This window comes from Staurois parvus, unplaced genomic scaffold (genome assembly GCF_062004578.1).
Source record: "Staurois parvus isolate SC_StPar_1 unplaced genomic scaffold, SC_StPar_1.0 ptg000149l, whole genome shotgun sequence".
Lineage (NCBI taxonomy): Eukaryota > Metazoa > Chordata > Amphibia > Anura > Ranidae > Staurois > Staurois parvus.
This window is the reverse complement of record NW_028317945.1, coordinates 3,885,398-3,902,304: the sequence shown is the minus strand read 5'-3', so window position 1 is coordinate 3,902,304 and position 16,907 is coordinate 3,885,398. Positions and strand designations below refer to the sequence as shown.

The following is a 16,907-nucleotide window of genomic DNA, read 5'->3' as shown; positions in this document are numbered from 1 at the left end:
CGAGGATCTCCAATGTGGGTCCAAAAATGTCAGAAAGTTAAATTATAAAAACAGTGCAGCGCTATAAATTCCCTATCCACATAACTTAATACAAAAAGATAAAAACAACATGTGGTGCTGTGATTCCTTCCAGTATATAGATCCATCCTATTATGTGAAAAACACACACAACAATCTTCATGCAGGTGCTCCCAATTATAATGTGAATCCACAGTGACAGGGGTGCCCCCTCACCTTCCTGCCCAGGCCCCGCAGGACCACTGAGCCAGACAATTGCCTCTCTGTTATCCTCCCACAACACCTTGGGGGCCTCCTCAGCAGTAGTGGTGGTACTTCCTCCTTTGATGGGTAATATTTCCACTAGGTACCTCCAGATATTAGTGCGCACTCATTTCCATATGCATCATTATATGCAGAATGCCAGAGTGTCAGTTCGCCATGACCAAATCATCCACATCCTGTCACATGCCTGATGAAGGGGTCCTGCTAGACTCTGAAACGTTGCCTTCCTGTCACTATGTAAACCTTCATTATAGCCTTTTCGGACCCACATTGGAGATCCTTGGTGTGCCGGTGACATTTCTCTACAATGTAAAAGAGGCACATTTTAGAACGACCTGAATATGGTGCACGAGTTGCTGTCAGAACCAAAAGTGTAGTAAATGCTTCATGGATTTGGCGCAATAAATTAATAAGAGGCATTAATGCCAGAAAAGTGACGCAGCAGCTTTATTGAATTCCCCCATGGAATACAGTGATCACTAGCTAAATTACCTATTCTGTTTTTCGTGTGGTACTGGGACAAAAACTGCTTTCATGTGTCATCCTATAGTAGGAGGAACAGACTGCGTCTCTCTTGTCAGTTATTCCCAGATAATCAAATGGTGCACCCTGTAGCAGAGCACTTACTAAGCTCTCAGGTGTTCTGTTACTTGAATGATCAGGTATCATTGTACCTGGTGAATTATTAAACCATCCCTCTCTTCCCTGCAGCCTGTGATCAACGTCCAAACTCCATCAGCAGAGATATCCCTTTTTCCTTGCTGGCTCTAGGAGTGCAGCCATGGCTCGAGAAATGGAATCAATTTATACATCAACCATTGGATCTTATAAGGTGAGCCCACCATGTCAATTCATCTACATTGGTATATGTAGGCTTTTAACCTGTAATATAGATTAACTTTTAAAAATATATGTTAAAAGATAATATGATATTAGCAAAACAGATGATTTTGAGAATAAAATAGAAAAAACAAAACAATGTTCTTGTAATCTATTGTTATAATATATCTGTTTCATTTTTTATGTCCAGTTATAAAATGTAAAGTAGTCAGATGTTTTACCGGTAAGGTGTGGCAGACAATGCTTGTGTGGCTTTGTATATGCAGTTGCCTGAACATCAGTCTATCTTATATGATCACAAAGTAGACATTAGGCACATCACACACCAGTACTGGTCAGTACAATGTGTTTTTTTTTTCTTGCAGAAAATATTAGGACAGTTTAACCCATCCCTGGAGAACCTGTTATATCTTGGCAATAATTATCTCAGAGCATTAGGAGGTAAGTTTACCCTTTTGTATAATTAACTAAAAAATTAAACTACCCAAAATGTACTTGCCCTTACCTATGTCAAGTGTACAACTATTTATTTCAGGCACTTATATAGCATCATCAATTTACACAGTGCTTTACACATATATTTTACATTTACATCAGTCCCTGCCCTCAAGAAGCTTAAAATCCAAGGTCCCTAACGCACATTCATACATACACAGGCCAATATAGACAGAAACCAATTAACCTACCAGCATGTCTTTGGAGTGTGGAAAGAAACCCACGCAGGCACAGGGAGAACATACAAACTCCAGTCAGGTAATGCCTTGGTTGGGATTTGAACCAACAACCCTAGCGCTGGCAGGGGGAAGTGCTAACCACTTAGCCACTGTGCAGTCCGTATGTATACTTTCCCTGTTTGCAGGTTCTGCAGTAATAGGTTTGCTGTCCTTTGGTTGTTTGATTGGACATTTAATTTTATCATCAGATTATAAAATGCATATGTACTATTTATGTGCTAATCAATTGCTGTTTTAATTGATTATGGATGCTGGGAGAGACTGTGATATCCATTCCACACATCTTGTTATGTCTTATGAACAATCATTTTTGGAAAACAAAATTCATAAACTTATAACAGTAACTAAAAAATCTTTTTTATTATTATTATTATTATTACCAAGTCTTCAGTGATAAAGTATGTTCATGTTAGGTTCTTGGAAATATGCAGTATCTACACACCCATGATTATTTATCAAAATAACAACCAATAAACAATTAAATAGTAAACTTCAAGCTATGCAATACAAAACACAGATTTAAATATAAAAGACACCCATATATTTAGTTACACATTGATTAAAAATGATTGTGGTTTTTTAAATTTGTCTAGCCACTTGTGATCTCTACTATATTAGCACTCAGATAGGGAGAGGAAGAGACTACGCTTTTAGCCTCTAATCCTGTTTTGCACAGTTCTGTGTATCTAACAAATAAAGCTTGCTGATTGGAGGAAGAGGCACACAAATTACTGCATCAAGAAGTTTGCTATCCAATCATATACTTGACCAATCTGTGTTGCATTGACTGCCCTGGAGAAATTTAAATGGTCAGGACTTTCTGTAGTGTTTGATAGGGGTGCCTGTATCAGAAAACTGGCTGAACAGGTCTACATGTTTTTGTCAGGTAAGACTGTACACAGATATGTATTCTAACTGTGTACTTAAAGTGGAAGGAAAGTCAATATAATAAAGCATAAATCTACTCCCACCCCCATTCTAAACCTATTCCATCTACCCTGTCAAAGGAAAGATGCCCATACTTGCCTATTCTGAAGTTGCTCCGGTCCAGTCATATGATCTCTCCAGTGCCGGCTTCAGTGTAGAGGAGAGATCGCTGACAATGGCTGTAAAGCCTGGGCAATGACATCACTCATAGGCTTACTATGGGGAATTGTTGTCCTCTTTCCCTCCTCTACACTGAAGCCTGCACTGGGAGTCGATCATGTGACTGGACCGGGACAACTTCAAAATTGTTCAGTATAACATCTTTCCTTTTCTTTCCTTTTACAGGGTAAATAGCATGGGTTTAGAATAGGGGTGGGAGTAGATCTAAGCTTGATTAGGTTTTGACTTGTCTTCAAATTTAACTGTATGCCTATCTTTACACTTAGGGCCTTAGAAATCAGGGGGCCCTGTTCAACTTAACTTACATCTTACTGTATACCCCCTGCATCCCTACTTACAATTTATTCTGCACCCCTTGCATTCTCTATTACCCAGCATTTTGCACCACCTGCATCTCTCATTACTCCATCTGTACCCATAGTACACCTCACTTGTATCCCTGCTCTTCCTTACTACCAGGTGATACAGTGATTTAAGAATTCATTTTGATCAATATTTCTGACTCTTGTCAGGGGTAGTCAGATTCATGGAATAATTACTATCCTTATGTCACAGCTCTGAAAGTACTAAGAAGTCCATGGTGTGACACATTGACTGGTTTTGGGTTGTTTTAGTACATTTTGTTTGTTCTGTAATTTGGGTGTACTTTCTTGCAATGAAGATCAATTTGAAGTTTCCTTATATTTTGTTGATATACGAAGTAAGAATGAAACGCACCTCTAAGTGTAGTATCATCAGAATATTTATTATTAAACAACAAATATGGACACTCACATGATTAAAAACAATAGTGGGCTCACTGTATTGAGGATCCTCTGTTCCGCCACTGTATGCCGCTGTGTACTATCCAGGAATCGTCTGAGGGGGAAGGAGGAGTTCAGCCACTCAGTCCTGAGGGAGAAGATGGCCTCCTTCTTCCCCCGGACGGTTCCCAGATTGCACAAAGCAGCATCTAGGTGCATTCCCAGAGCAGAACGGAGGATCCTCACCACATTGATGAGCCCACTATTGTTTTTAATCATGTGAGTGGCCATTTTTTGGTTTAATAATAAATGTTCTGATGATACTACACATAGAGGTGCTTCTTCTTGTTTACCTCTTAAACAGCACACAGAGCATGCTTCAGCTCAAGTATCAACTGTTATTATTGGATCTATCCTTACTCCATCTGGTTTTATACTATGAACTGTTGCTGAGCACTTTCATAGGTGCTCTTATGTTACTGTCAGAGACTTGGGCTGATCTAGATTTCTGGGCACATACTTTATTTTTTTTTTTTTTTTGTTTGTGGGTTGCCTGAAGAGCTCATTTCACTTATCTGTTTGCAATACAGAAGAATTCCCTAACACACCCACTGCAGTCTCCCTGCTTTCTCTCACATATAAAAATCTTGTTGTATTCAATTGAATTCGAATTTTCTAATAGTCGCAAGTACGTGTTGTTTTACTATTAAAAGTGTTATGCTGCAAAACAAATTCTCCAACCTCTATATTTAGTGCATTTGTTATTTTGAAAAGCCAATATAAAGCAAATATAGAGGTCAAAAAAGCAATATTTTTTGTTTTAGCCAATCATTTACTGCATACTAGTTCTCTGTAGTCCTTGTAACTGGGAATGTGACAGGGGCGTGTCCTTTGCCTACATACTGTGTGCAAAAAGGTGTCCCTCTTTTTTAATTCAGAAAGGTGGGAGTAATTACTTCTACCAAATTAAATACCTACCTGTATTACTTCTGTAACTTGCTTCTAATAAGCAATAAAAAAAATTGAGCAAGAAAAAATGTCTATTACAGTCCCATACTCATAATTGAATACTACATATCTGATATATTACCTCCACACCGAAGAGTATTGTTGCACTTAAATCAGTCTTGAACCCAAAATAAAAAATATATTATATTGCAGCTTACCAATCATTAGGTGTGGTGGCTGCATCTGTGGTTTTTTTTGGCTTTCTTGTTTTTAACTGGTGAACTGGCTAGTAACACACCTCCTGTATTAGTAAGACTCAACTCTGAATTAATGAACACAGGAGGCACAGCACACAGCAACGTTGTCATTTAGCATTTGCTAAATGTATATGCAGATTTGATAGAGCAGAGGAGGAAAGTTACAGTAGGGATAGGCACAACCCAAGTGAGTCAGGGTGTTATCCAGGTGCAGTTCACAGAGAAGCTTAGGGAGTTGCCACCCTGTTTCACTGGATAGCAGAGTCCCCCCGGTCTGCTCACCACTGTGTGCTTTTGAAGCAATTGTGCAGCTGACCGCATCATTGTCATTTGCAATCTCTGCCTCCAGTATTTCCAGCATATCAAGAATGGCAAAACCATCAACCATTTTGGTAACATGTATAAAGAGACACCTGCCCTCTGAACACAGCTCGTTTGGAAAAGCCATGGAGCCATGACTAAAGCCTGACAGCTGAAACACGTTGGCTGTTTTACAACTGTTTCATGTAATTTCAATAAAAGATATTGCCATATGTTTTCCCGAGTGCCAACTGTCCCTCCAGTGGTTCACAGTACACAGAGGCATCAGCAGCCTTTCAGTCTGAGCACTGAGTGGAGCTGAGGATTGAAGGAAGGTAGCAGCACCACTACACCTGTTTGTATTACTTGGAACAGCTCCACAGAATGGTAGTTGTCAGGAAAAGTGCTGCACTCCTTATCATCTTTCCAGCTCTTCCTTTTCTACCCCTTTCCCAGTATACACGATTTCCTCTTAGCAGCCTCCAACAATAAGGTTGACAGTAAATCAAAGGGTCTACCCTGTGGCTCTTCCAGCAGGGAAGAAGGTCTGCACGGGGCCACGCAGAAAAGGGGCAATTATTGGTTGAACTAGATGGACTTGTCTTTTTTCAACCTCACTATGTAACTATATAGGCTGTAACCTTGTTTTGATTCTGCCCAGGGGCGGACTGACCATTTGAGCACTCGGGTACTGCCCGAGGGCCCAGGGTCAGTAGGGGGCCCCATGAGATGCCCCTGGTACCTTTCATTGTCTTTTTCATAGGCTTTTTTGGGTGTGGGCGAGGACACAGGAGCCCCATGATCCCCTATTGCCCGGGGGCCCCATGAGTTGTCAGTCCGCCCCTGATTCTGCCAACCCCACTCCACTAGCTGTAGCATGGAGCAGATGATTTTAACTGCCCCAGCTGCTAGTGTGGCAAAAAAATAAGCCACCCCCATGCCCAGTGCCTAAATGCCAGATTGCCCAATATGCTGGTTTTAAACTACAGCCTATCATGCTTGCGGATTCTACTCCCTTTTGGGAAATTGAAGCCTGTGGTGTACTGCATGTAGTTCCCAGCAGCAAGTTCTTCACCTGTAAGTCCAATCCTGCCCTTCACAAGTATGGGCAGGGATGCTTTATATCATCTACTGCCCACTCGGTGACTCTGCTGGTAGCTGGGAATGATGCAGGATAGGGCATACTGCTGGAGCTTGTACAGCTGCCCCCTATTGGGTATGTTGATGGTGCCAAAGATATTCCCTCCACCTCCTCTTCAATGTCCTCTTCCAGTTGTACCAACAGTCCCCCTTAAGCATTCAAGAGGTTTTGCAATGACTCAGGTAAAAAGATGCCACACATTGCTGCAGCTGTTATGCCTACAGGACAGGAGCCACATTGGGGCAGAGGTCCTCTCAGCTCTGCAGGAACAGGTCCACAGGTGGTTAACCCTGTGGCAATTTGTGTCAGGAATGGTGGTGTATGACAACAGCACCAGCATTCTCTCTACCCTCTGGCAGGGAAAGCCGAAACACATGCCTTGCCTGAAAAATGTCCTCAGTCTTTTGGGTGTAGCGTGGATAGGTACCCTGTGTTACAAGTTCTTCTGGAGCAGACCAGACATGTTTGTAACTATTTCAGTCAGTCCTCCCAACCAGGGTTTGGCTGAGTGAAATTCAGTGGGAAATTCATCTGCTCACAAACTCAGCTTTGGCAAATCTGTAGTGGCTGCACATGCAACAGAGGGCCATCAACAAGTAGCTCTAGTGTGGGGACAGACTAGGAGGAGCTTGGCTTCTTTTCTCCACACCAGTGGCTATTAATACAGGATACTTGCACTGTATTGTCACCATTTGAGGTGGTGAAAAAAATTATGACGTGACAATGTGTACATCAGTGACACTATACCAGTTGTGTTCCTGCTTAAGCACATACTGCATGGCATCATTCACAGGGCACATAAGGCAGAGTAACAAGAGGAAGAGGACTTCCTTGCACCTCTGGGCCCATTCTAGACAGACACCATCCCTGTGAGGCCACAGCAAGCACAGGAGGAGGAGTATGGTTGCTGTGGAAACATTGAGGCTGAAGATGACATAGGGCAGTCTTCCAGGGGTGGGTTTCCAAACCCTGGAAGTAGTACGTGGATGGAGGGTTAATAGCTCAGTACAATATCCTCCTCAACATCCACAAAGACTTGGGTTCCTGCACCTCCAATTTATTATGTTACATGGGATCCCTCATGCTCCAGAGCCCGCAAAAGGAACCTTGGATTTGTAGCAGCAAGGTAAGGGATCATTACTGGTTGGCAACACTCCCTGATCCACATTACAAGGGGAAAGTCACAAAGTTGATCCTGGCCTCAAAGGGGTAGCAGAGGATGAAACATCTGGAGGACGAACTACAGAGGAACTTGTTTCACACATTTCCAAAGGATGGCAAGATAACATCTCATGGACAAGGTATCTCTGAGCTATCAGTGAAAGGAGAAACAGTGGTGGGGGTGGCTGCCTGAGCAATGCCTTTCAAAAATGTTTCAGTACTTTCTTCCCAGGAACTTCTACTGTCAGCAGCAGCTGCTGTATCGCATGGTGAACTTTTGTTTGGGGTAGCTTGTCCAGCATGCAACTGCTGGGCTGTCTTGCAGCCAGCGTGCTCTCTGAATGTGTATTCAGTGTTGTGCATGTTTCACATGCTGCCACCATTGCCATGTCTGGTCTTCTTGAGCACACCCAGCCACCATTAGCACATCCCTCTAACTGCCGCTGTTAACACTTTCTTGGCCATGGTTATAGACCATTGCCATCTTAAAAATAGGGCCAAAGCTGCCGTGCTTTGCAAAACAGTTTTAATGCAGTATCCACATTTCTAGCAGCTGTTTCTCCGTTACAAATGCTGTGAATTTTATTTAAAACAATCCATGTTGTGTTCTGAAGTATTTGATCTGTGGGGTTAAGGTGTTCATGCACAACCAGCACCCAAAACCCATTTTTTTCACAGCTGTGTGATGGAAGCACAAATATGCACTTTTTGTCCAGAGTTGAGAGTTGGTATCTTATGAGAGTGGAGCTAATTAACTTCAACTCTCTTTTGAACTACAGATAGAAAGGTCAGAATGGACAAAGATGTGTACACATGTATTTGTGCTCAGCTTCCTAGCCTAGACCTTCATATCAACCATCATAAATATAAATATGTGCGCTTGTAAAGAAAAAAAAATAACGTAGTATTCTAAAAAAAATGTTGTTTGTTACTGTAATGGATTATATACTTTTTGGATGTTAATTGAACAAAACAAATGTAAATATTAGGCATGATTTTGGGGTAGGTCTTTGAATGTGCAAGGCATTGGCTTTAAAACCTCATATTAATATTATTAATTATTATACAGAATTTATATAGCACCAACAGTTTGCTCAGCGCTTTACAATATAAAGGGAGACAATACAGCAACAATACAGTTCACTACAAGAGGGTTAGGAGGGCCCTGCTCCTTGGAGCTTACAATCTAAGAGGCAAGCGCTGGTGGTACAAAAGTTAAAAACTGTGGGGGATGATCTGATAGGAGAAATAGAAGATGTGGTTATTAGCGGAAGGCAGGATAGGCTTCCCTGAAGAGAGAGGTTTTCAGAGATCACCAAAAAGTGGGCAAAGTACATGATAGTCGGATAGATTGGGGTAGAGAGTTCTAGAGGATGGGGGAGGCTCTGGATAAGTCCTGGAGACAAGCATGGGAGGAGGAGACAAGAGAGCTAGAGAACAGGAGGTCATGGGAGGAGCGGAGAGGAAAGTTTGGGTGATATTTGGAGAGAAGATTGGTGATGTAATTTGGGACAGAGTTATAAATGGCTTTATATGTTATTGTTAATGTTTTGAATTTTATTTGTTGGGCAATGGGAAGCCAGTGGAGGGATTGGCAGAGAGGGATGGCAGATATGGAACGGTTAGTAAGGTGGATGAGTCTGGAAGCAGCATTCATGATAGACTGAAGAGGGGATAGACCTTGATTAGGTAGGACAATGAGGAATGAGTTACAATAGTCAAGGCGAGAGATAAGGAGTGAATAAGTTGCTTATTGGTTTCAGAGATTAAAAATGAGTGGCTCTTGGAGATGTTGCGGAGGTGAAGTCTACAAAATTTGGACAGTGATTGGATTTGGGGCTGAAAGGACAGATGGGAGTCTAAGATTACACCTAGTACCCTGACATGAGGGGAGGGACTGACAGTTGTATTATTGATCTTGATGGAGAAGTCAGGGGAGGGGTCATGGTCTGGAGGGAATAGTATGAGCTCCGTTTTGGAAAGATTTAGTTTGAGGAAGTAGAGTGACATCCATGCTGATATGTCACTTAGTAATGCGAGAGGAGACTGAAGGGGTGAGGTGAGGAGTAGAAAGGTAGATTTGTGTGTCATCAGCATAGAGATGGTACTTAAAGCTATGGGAGTTTATCAAGTGACCAAGGGAGGAGGTGTAGATGGAGAAGAGAAGGGGTGCAAGGACAGAACCTTGAGGGACCCCTACAGAAAGAGGAAGTGGAGAGGAGGAGACAGAGTTATAGGTAACGCTGAAGGAGCGCTGTGATAAGTAGGAGAATCAGGAGAGAGCAGAGTCTCGGAGGCCAAGAGAGTGGAGTTTTTTTGAGGAGGGGATGGTCAACAGTATCAAAAGCCACAGAGAGGTCAAGTAGTAAGAGTATGGAGTAGTGGCCACTGGTTTTAGAAGTTAGTAAACCATTAGTGAGTTTTAGTAGGGCAGTTTTAGTGGAGTGGAGTGAGCAAAAGCCAGACTGTAAAGGGTCAAGAAGGTTGTTGTCAGTGAGGTAGGAGCTCAGGCGATTGTAGAGTAAGCGTTCTAAGAGTTTAGAGATAATGGGAACAGGGAGATGGGTCTAAGTTGTTCAGATTGGTGGGGTCCAGCGAGGGCTTTTTAAGTATGGGAGTGATCTGTGCATGCTTTAGAGGGTGGGGGAGGCACCAGTAGAGAGGGAGAGATTGAAGATGTGAGTGAGGAAGCATAGGACAAAGAAGAGGGTGACCGTAGTAGTTGAGAAGGGACAGGATCCAGGGGACACGTGGTGAGATGGGCTTCTGAGAGAAATTTAGTGACCTCTTGAGTAGTGGCAAGGTCAAAAGAGGAAAGTGTTGAGGGAGGTTTAGTATAAGGTATGCTAAGTGGGATAGATGTCTGCGTAGTGGAGATGCCCCTACGAATTGCATCAATCTTGTTTTTGAAATGATTGGCAAACCATAAGCAGTGAGTGAGTTACTGGGTGGAGGTGGAGAAGGTAGATAGTTAGTCCAATCAGAGCTGATCACATGTAAACAGGGAAATGCTGGTTATCAGAATTTCTCTCCCCACGAGCTGTCATGCTGACAGCTCGTGAGGAGAGGAGAGCCGGTAATTGGCATTCCTCGGAGGGGACATGTACACTGATCATCAGAGCACTGATCAGTGTGCCCTCATGATCTGTGTAGCCCCAGCAGCGCCACCTGTCGGTGTCCATCAGTGCCAGCCAGCTCTCAGTGCTCATCCATGCCACCTGCCAGTGCCCATCAGTGCCACATTTCAGTGCCCATCAATGCCACATATCAGTGCCCATCTGAGCTACCTTTCAGTGCCACCCATCAGTGCCAATCAGTGCCACCTATCAGTGCCGCCTATCAGTGTGCATCTGTGCCGCCTATCAGTGCCCGTTAGTGCCACCTAACAGTGCCAGTCAGTGCCACCTATCAGTGCCGCCTATCAGTGCCGCATATCAGTGCCATATATGAGTGCTGCCTTTCAGTTCCCATCAGTGATGCCTGTCAATGCCCATCAGTGCCACCTACCAGTGCCTCCTCATCAGTGCCCATCAGTGCCACCTATCAGTGCCCATCAGTGCATTAACCTGTACAGTGCCATGTGGCATTCTTCAACTTTAAACACAAACAGAAACGTCTGACTCTGGAATAGGAAAATGTACTCTCTGTGAACAGGCCAACACAGGACACCATTAAACTACATGTTCAATGCTCATATTATGCATATCAAAAACACAAGGTGCAGGTAGGAAGGTTCACAATGCCTTTAAAGATAAATCTGCTCCCTCTGTCTTTTAGAAATTATGGCCTGTCCAAAAAGGGTTTAAAGCTGTGATGACGAGTACTTTAATTTTCACATCTTCTGCGTGCAATAATAAAAAAAGACTTTCAATCTTCTTGCTTTCCTCTCTCATAAATACTGAACAGTGTGAAAAGGTTTAAAAAGGTGTGCATCAAATCTGTAAAATGTGTCTGGCCTGCTATATCACACCAAAGTTGTCTAACTGGTTTAATTATTTTGCCAAGCTGTATGCTTTTTCCATTCACAGTGTGTAAAGTAACACAATAAATGTTTATTTCCTGATGCTAAATGCCTGCTCATTCCCTTAGTAATTGTGGCCTGTCCAAAAAGGCTTTTTAGCTCTGTAAGTTATTTCCATTGTAAGTGTGTCTAAAAAGACAAATTTTTTCCAAATGCTAAATGCTTGCTCAATCTCTCAGAAATGTTGGCCTGCTTAAAAAGTATTATTGTTGTGGTATAAACCGATATACAGTTTCCATCCTCAAGGTCATGAATATTTCTTAGATGCTACTCAATACCTGCTTACTCTCTCTGAATTTTCAGCCTGTTTAAAAAGGCTTTTTATCTGTGGTGCAAACCTGTACGCTACTTCCACCACCACTTTCACATTTGTTAAAGCGGAGTTCCCGCCACGTCCCCCCTCCCCTTCCCCCCCAAAAAGATAAAAAACTAGAAGTCAGCAGCTACAAATACTCAGGTTGCTGTGGTGAACTGAGCTGGAAGTGGGAGCGGATACCTGTCAAAACCAGGTACCCGTTCCCCCCAAAAGGTGCCAAATGTGGCAGCGGAGGGGGGAGGAAGCAGATAAGCAGGGCTTCCACTTTTGGGTGGAACTCCACTTTAAATACCTTACCTGCTATATTTTTTCAGAAAGTATAGCCAGTTCAAACAGACTTTTTAGCTGTGAAGCAAATCTGTGTGCTGTTTCCGTAGTCAGTGTACAAAAAAAAGACACACTTTTATCTAATTCTGATGCTCAATGTTTGCTCAATCTCTCAGAAAGTTTAGGCTTTTTTAGCTATGGTGCAAACCTGTATGCTATTTCCATTGTCAGAGTAAAAAATTGCACAATTTTTTTTTGGAAGGTAAATGCCTGTTTAAGTGCTCATAAATTGTGGCCTGTCAGTACGGGGTTATTAACTTTGCTGAAAAACTTTCATATTTCCATCTTTAGTCCCGTTTTACACAGGTGCGACTTGTCATGCAATTTGACAGTTCCAAATTGCATAACAATTCGCACCCTATTGCCAGCAATGGAACCGTTCATATCGCTGCGGCTCACGTCACAGCGATTATGAAAAAGGTTTGTGCACTACTTGGAGGTTAGTCTTCAAAAGAAGACACACATTTAGATTTCAAGGTGCAATCTGGTTTCTTTCTCCTTTCAAAAACTGTGGCTATCTGATAAAGGCTGAATAGGTGTCATTTAAAACTGTTCAACTCTTCAAACTTACAAAGTAGCTCCATGTGATCTGCCTGCTCCTTCACTCTGGAATAGTGGAATGGCAAAAAGGCTTCAAAACTCTGAATCACTTTTTTTTTGGTACAATTGTTTAGGTCTGAGAAAAAGGTTTGTTTATTCCATACTGTAACAGGTCTACCAGATCTAGAATCTAAGAAAATAAGGAGTACATACTCTACAGCTAATCTGTTCAGTTTTTTTTGTTTTGTGGCTCTGAAAAAGCACACTCTAATATTATATATTTTAGGAGGGCTGAACCTCCCTAGTTTCTCCATCTTTTATTGCAGCCAAGCAAAAAAGCGTGCTGCATTTCTGTACAATATTGCTGGCTATTGACTGACATAATAAACTTAAATTTTTTTTTAAACTATGCCTCATTTCTTCCTCTGGCATAGTGGGCAAGTGTAAATGCTTACTTAATGGGCAGTGAGTCTGTACAATATTTAGGGTAGCCATGTTTGAAATATCATGCTCTCATTGGTTTTTCTTGGAATAATTGACTCGCCTTTCCCTCTTACATTGTTGCTCTTGACTCCTGTCAAACTGCTTGCATGCTCTCCAAATACAAAATAAAAAGTGTTTGCTTTTGTCTCTGAAACATGGCATTGGGATTTTTTTTTCTTGTTTGACATTACAATTACCTCAGCTATGCATAGTGGGTTTGTGGATTGTACACAATACAGTATGTTACTGAATTGGAAGATCACAACTTATGTTCTGTGACTTGCTTTGCCAGTGTTTGGAAATATATTTGAGGTTGATAGCCTTTTTTTAAGTAAATACCTTGCAGTAGTTCTATACTATGTTGCCTCTGTTGCTTGTAATACTCAATTATTATTGCTACACAAGAAATTTACAACAAATTTCTTTTCGAGCAGAAATCAATCATATTTGGGTTGATGCTGCATGTAAGCCAAACAATTATGTAAAAGTAAAGTAAATTATTACACATGCAATTTATGTGATGACAAAATATGAAAATGATGATGCGGTCGCTGAGTCATAACATTCTGTAATTGCATGTACAGTGTTAAGGCATACCCCAATCATGTTATTTAAAGGAACTGCGTATTTTTATGTTGCCCTTTGAGCTGCTCTAAAATGACATCTCCCCATTGAATGCTGATTTTAAATGTTTTTTTTTTCCTTAGTACTAGTCCCCCAAGTAGGTTCCCCTCATGCCTTTCTTCGCCAGTCACTTTACTTTTAGCTTAGGAGATTGCTGAAAACAAATGTCCCTCTCTCGTTTATTTTAATGGGTTTCAAATGTTTGGGATGTTAGCTTCAATAATATTTGCCAAACCCAAATATATTCGGCTCACCCTCACTAATAAAATGGAGGTTGTTAGTATAATGTTTATCTGACTGCATCGGGGCCAGATCTAGCCTATCTAATGTGGGGGTGCAGTAAAGAATGTCAGGGGGGCAGAGGATGGGAGGTCTGCAGGGCACTATACAGGGGGTCAGTAGGGCAGAGGATAAGGTTAGCAGTTTGAATGGCAGTGCAAAGGGGCAAGGGGCAGCAGAGTGGTGGACAGAGGTCAGCAGTAGGAAAGGCAGAGTTCAGGGGTCAGTAGTAAGAGACGCAGAGGACAGATTTTCTGCCTAACAATGGGAGGAGCTTAAAGGGGGATCAATGAACAGAATCTGTGCCTAGTTGTGGTATACACTGCACACATATAGCACAGTCCTCATACCCACAAAACACTACTTACACAAGTGACAGTCTCACAGATACAAATAACCCTCAGGATCATTTTGAAAAATGTAAACGTTTCCATCACATATGCTTTTCTGAGTCCAAAATTGATCACTTTTTGTGACTGAGCCTACCTTAAAGAAGAATTCATTAAAACCAGCAACTGTTGGGATAATGAACACCTTGGTCAGGTCTATGTACAGCATAAGGGATAGAGTACAGGCGGTCAGTAGTAAGTAACATCAAAACAACCCAGTTCAGTATCAGTACAGCATCAGGACGAGCCCACATGTTCACAACAGATTCCCTCAGAGTCCTCCATCTTACAGTAGGATCAGAATCATCCCCTCAACATCAGGGTCCTTAAATCCCCCCTTACATCAGGGTCCCCGAGGTTCCTCAGTCTTACCTCAGGGTCCCCAGACCCCACCTTGCATCAGTATCCACAAACTGAATAAAAATTCCTCCTGCGCTCCACAGAGTAACTACACAGAGCCTGCTGCTACCATCTAAAACCCTCTACCATGGGACAAAATGACATCAATATTGGGATGAAGCGCTCAGCAATGGGGGTAAATAATAAATTCCATTATTATAAAAGTGACAAATGCTTAAATAAATAAAAATAGTTATTTCAAAAACCAAACAAACAGTCTGCCACCCAGTGGCTAAATCAGATAACAAAATGTGAACATAAAGGGGTTTATTTACTAAAGCTGGAGAGTGGAAAATCAGACTCACTTCTACATAGAAACCAATCAGCTTCCAGGTTTCATTGCCAAAGCTTCATTGAACAAGCTGAGGTTAGAAGCTGATTGGTTTCTATGCAGAAAGGAGTCTGATTTTGGACTCTCCAGCTTTAGTAAATAAACCCCACAGTGACAAGTGCTCTGAAATAAATATATATATATATATATATATACCATAAATATAAATAAACGTGAATTCATAGGCTATGACCACTCACTAAACTATATATATCCATAAATAAACCATGAATTAATGTGCGTGAAATAATACACTGTGAACACTCTCTATAAAAGTGACAAGTGTTAAATACACAATTAAATCACATACAAAATAAAGTGCAAAAAACGTGCTAACACAATCATTTATAGTGAAAATAATATAAATGGTGCTAAATCTTCCTCCACTTGCAGCATGTGCTCAAGCCAGTGATCACTCTAGTGCATGTATCCTCCAGTGGCTAGAGTGCCTCCTCACCTCCTTAACTCGACCCCTAAGGGCCACAAATCATATAGTAATATGATGTTTCAACCCCGATTGGGTTCTTTACCCTCTGGTAATAGTGGTCCCAATGGCTCCACACCACCTCCTTTCTCACCGATATCCACTGAAATAATATTTTGCATGGACAAGCTCAGCAGTATACATCAGGGCCATGGAAGGATAAGCAAAAAGAAACTTCCATAGTGTAATATGTCAGTTTAATAAGACAATTCCCCATTAACCATGATTGCTGCAGAGGGTTGACTATATAATTTCCTTATCCACTCTCTCATTCTAGGTCCCATCCCCAATACTTCCAATGTATCCAACATATATCCCCAATCTACTCTATCAAATGCCTTTTCAGCATTGATAAAGAGTACCAGTGCAGGGATTTTCTCTTTCCTACTTTTTTGTATGAGAAACCGAGATCTCAGTCTGTTATCTCTACCCTCTCTCCCTGGGACAATCCTACTTGGTCTATGTGTATGCATTCCGACATTAGGTCTTTCAACCTGTTTGCCAGAACTTTTGCATATAGTTTGGTATCTGTGTTTAATAAGGACATCGGTCTGTAACTTGAACAGTGAGTATCATCTTTACCTTCCTTATGTATGAGAACTACATGGGTTTGTAGGGATTCCCTCCTCATTTCCATCTCTCCTCCCAATGCATTCATATATATCCTCAGTTTACGTACTAATAATTTTTTATATTTTTTATAATATCTCACTGTGTATCCATCAGGTCCTCGACTTTTCCCAGCTATAGTGCTCTTTAATGCTAATTGTATTTCCTCCTGAGTTATTGTTGATTCTAGGGATTTTAATTGCTCCTCACTTAATTTTGGTAATCCTGCCTTTTTTAAATATGTCCTGTCTTTTTTCTATTTTTCCTACTTCATCTTTACTTATGGAGCTGTGGGGGATAATATTATATAGCTTATTATAATATTCTTTAGACACTTTAGCTATATCTTTAGTTGAATACATTAATTCTCCTTTGTGGTCTCTTATTTTCTCTATATAGTTCCTAGCTTTTTGTTTCTCTGAGCCCTCATTAAATACTTTCCTGGCCTATCTCCCCATCTGTATCTCTCACTTATCATTTTTTTAAACACTCTTCTCTTATCTTCTTCCAGAAATATATTTAATTCTTTTCTTTATTTATTACCCTCTGCATAATCTCTTTTGTTACTTTATGTTTATGTATCTGCGTTAAC

At 41.3% G+C, this 16,907-nt stretch overlaps 1 protein-coding gene across 1 annotated transcript in view; it reads left to right on the top strand.

Annotated features, from left to right (window-relative positions):
- Positions 1-1,006: 1,006 nt before the first annotated feature.
- The window catches only part of BAIAP2L2 (BAR/IMD domain containing adaptor protein 2 like 2), a 90,180-nt gene continuing 74,279 nt past the window's right edge, over positions 1,007-16,907 (top strand). The window contains exons 1-2 of the mRNA XM_089674257.1: positions 1,007-1,114; positions 1,488-1,563. Of these exons, the coding sequence (XP_089530383.1) occupies positions 1,064-1,114; positions 1,488-1,563 (127 nt within the window). The 5' untranslated portion in view covers positions 1,007-1,063. The remainder of the gene's footprint in view (positions 1,115-1,487; positions 1,564-16,907) is intronic.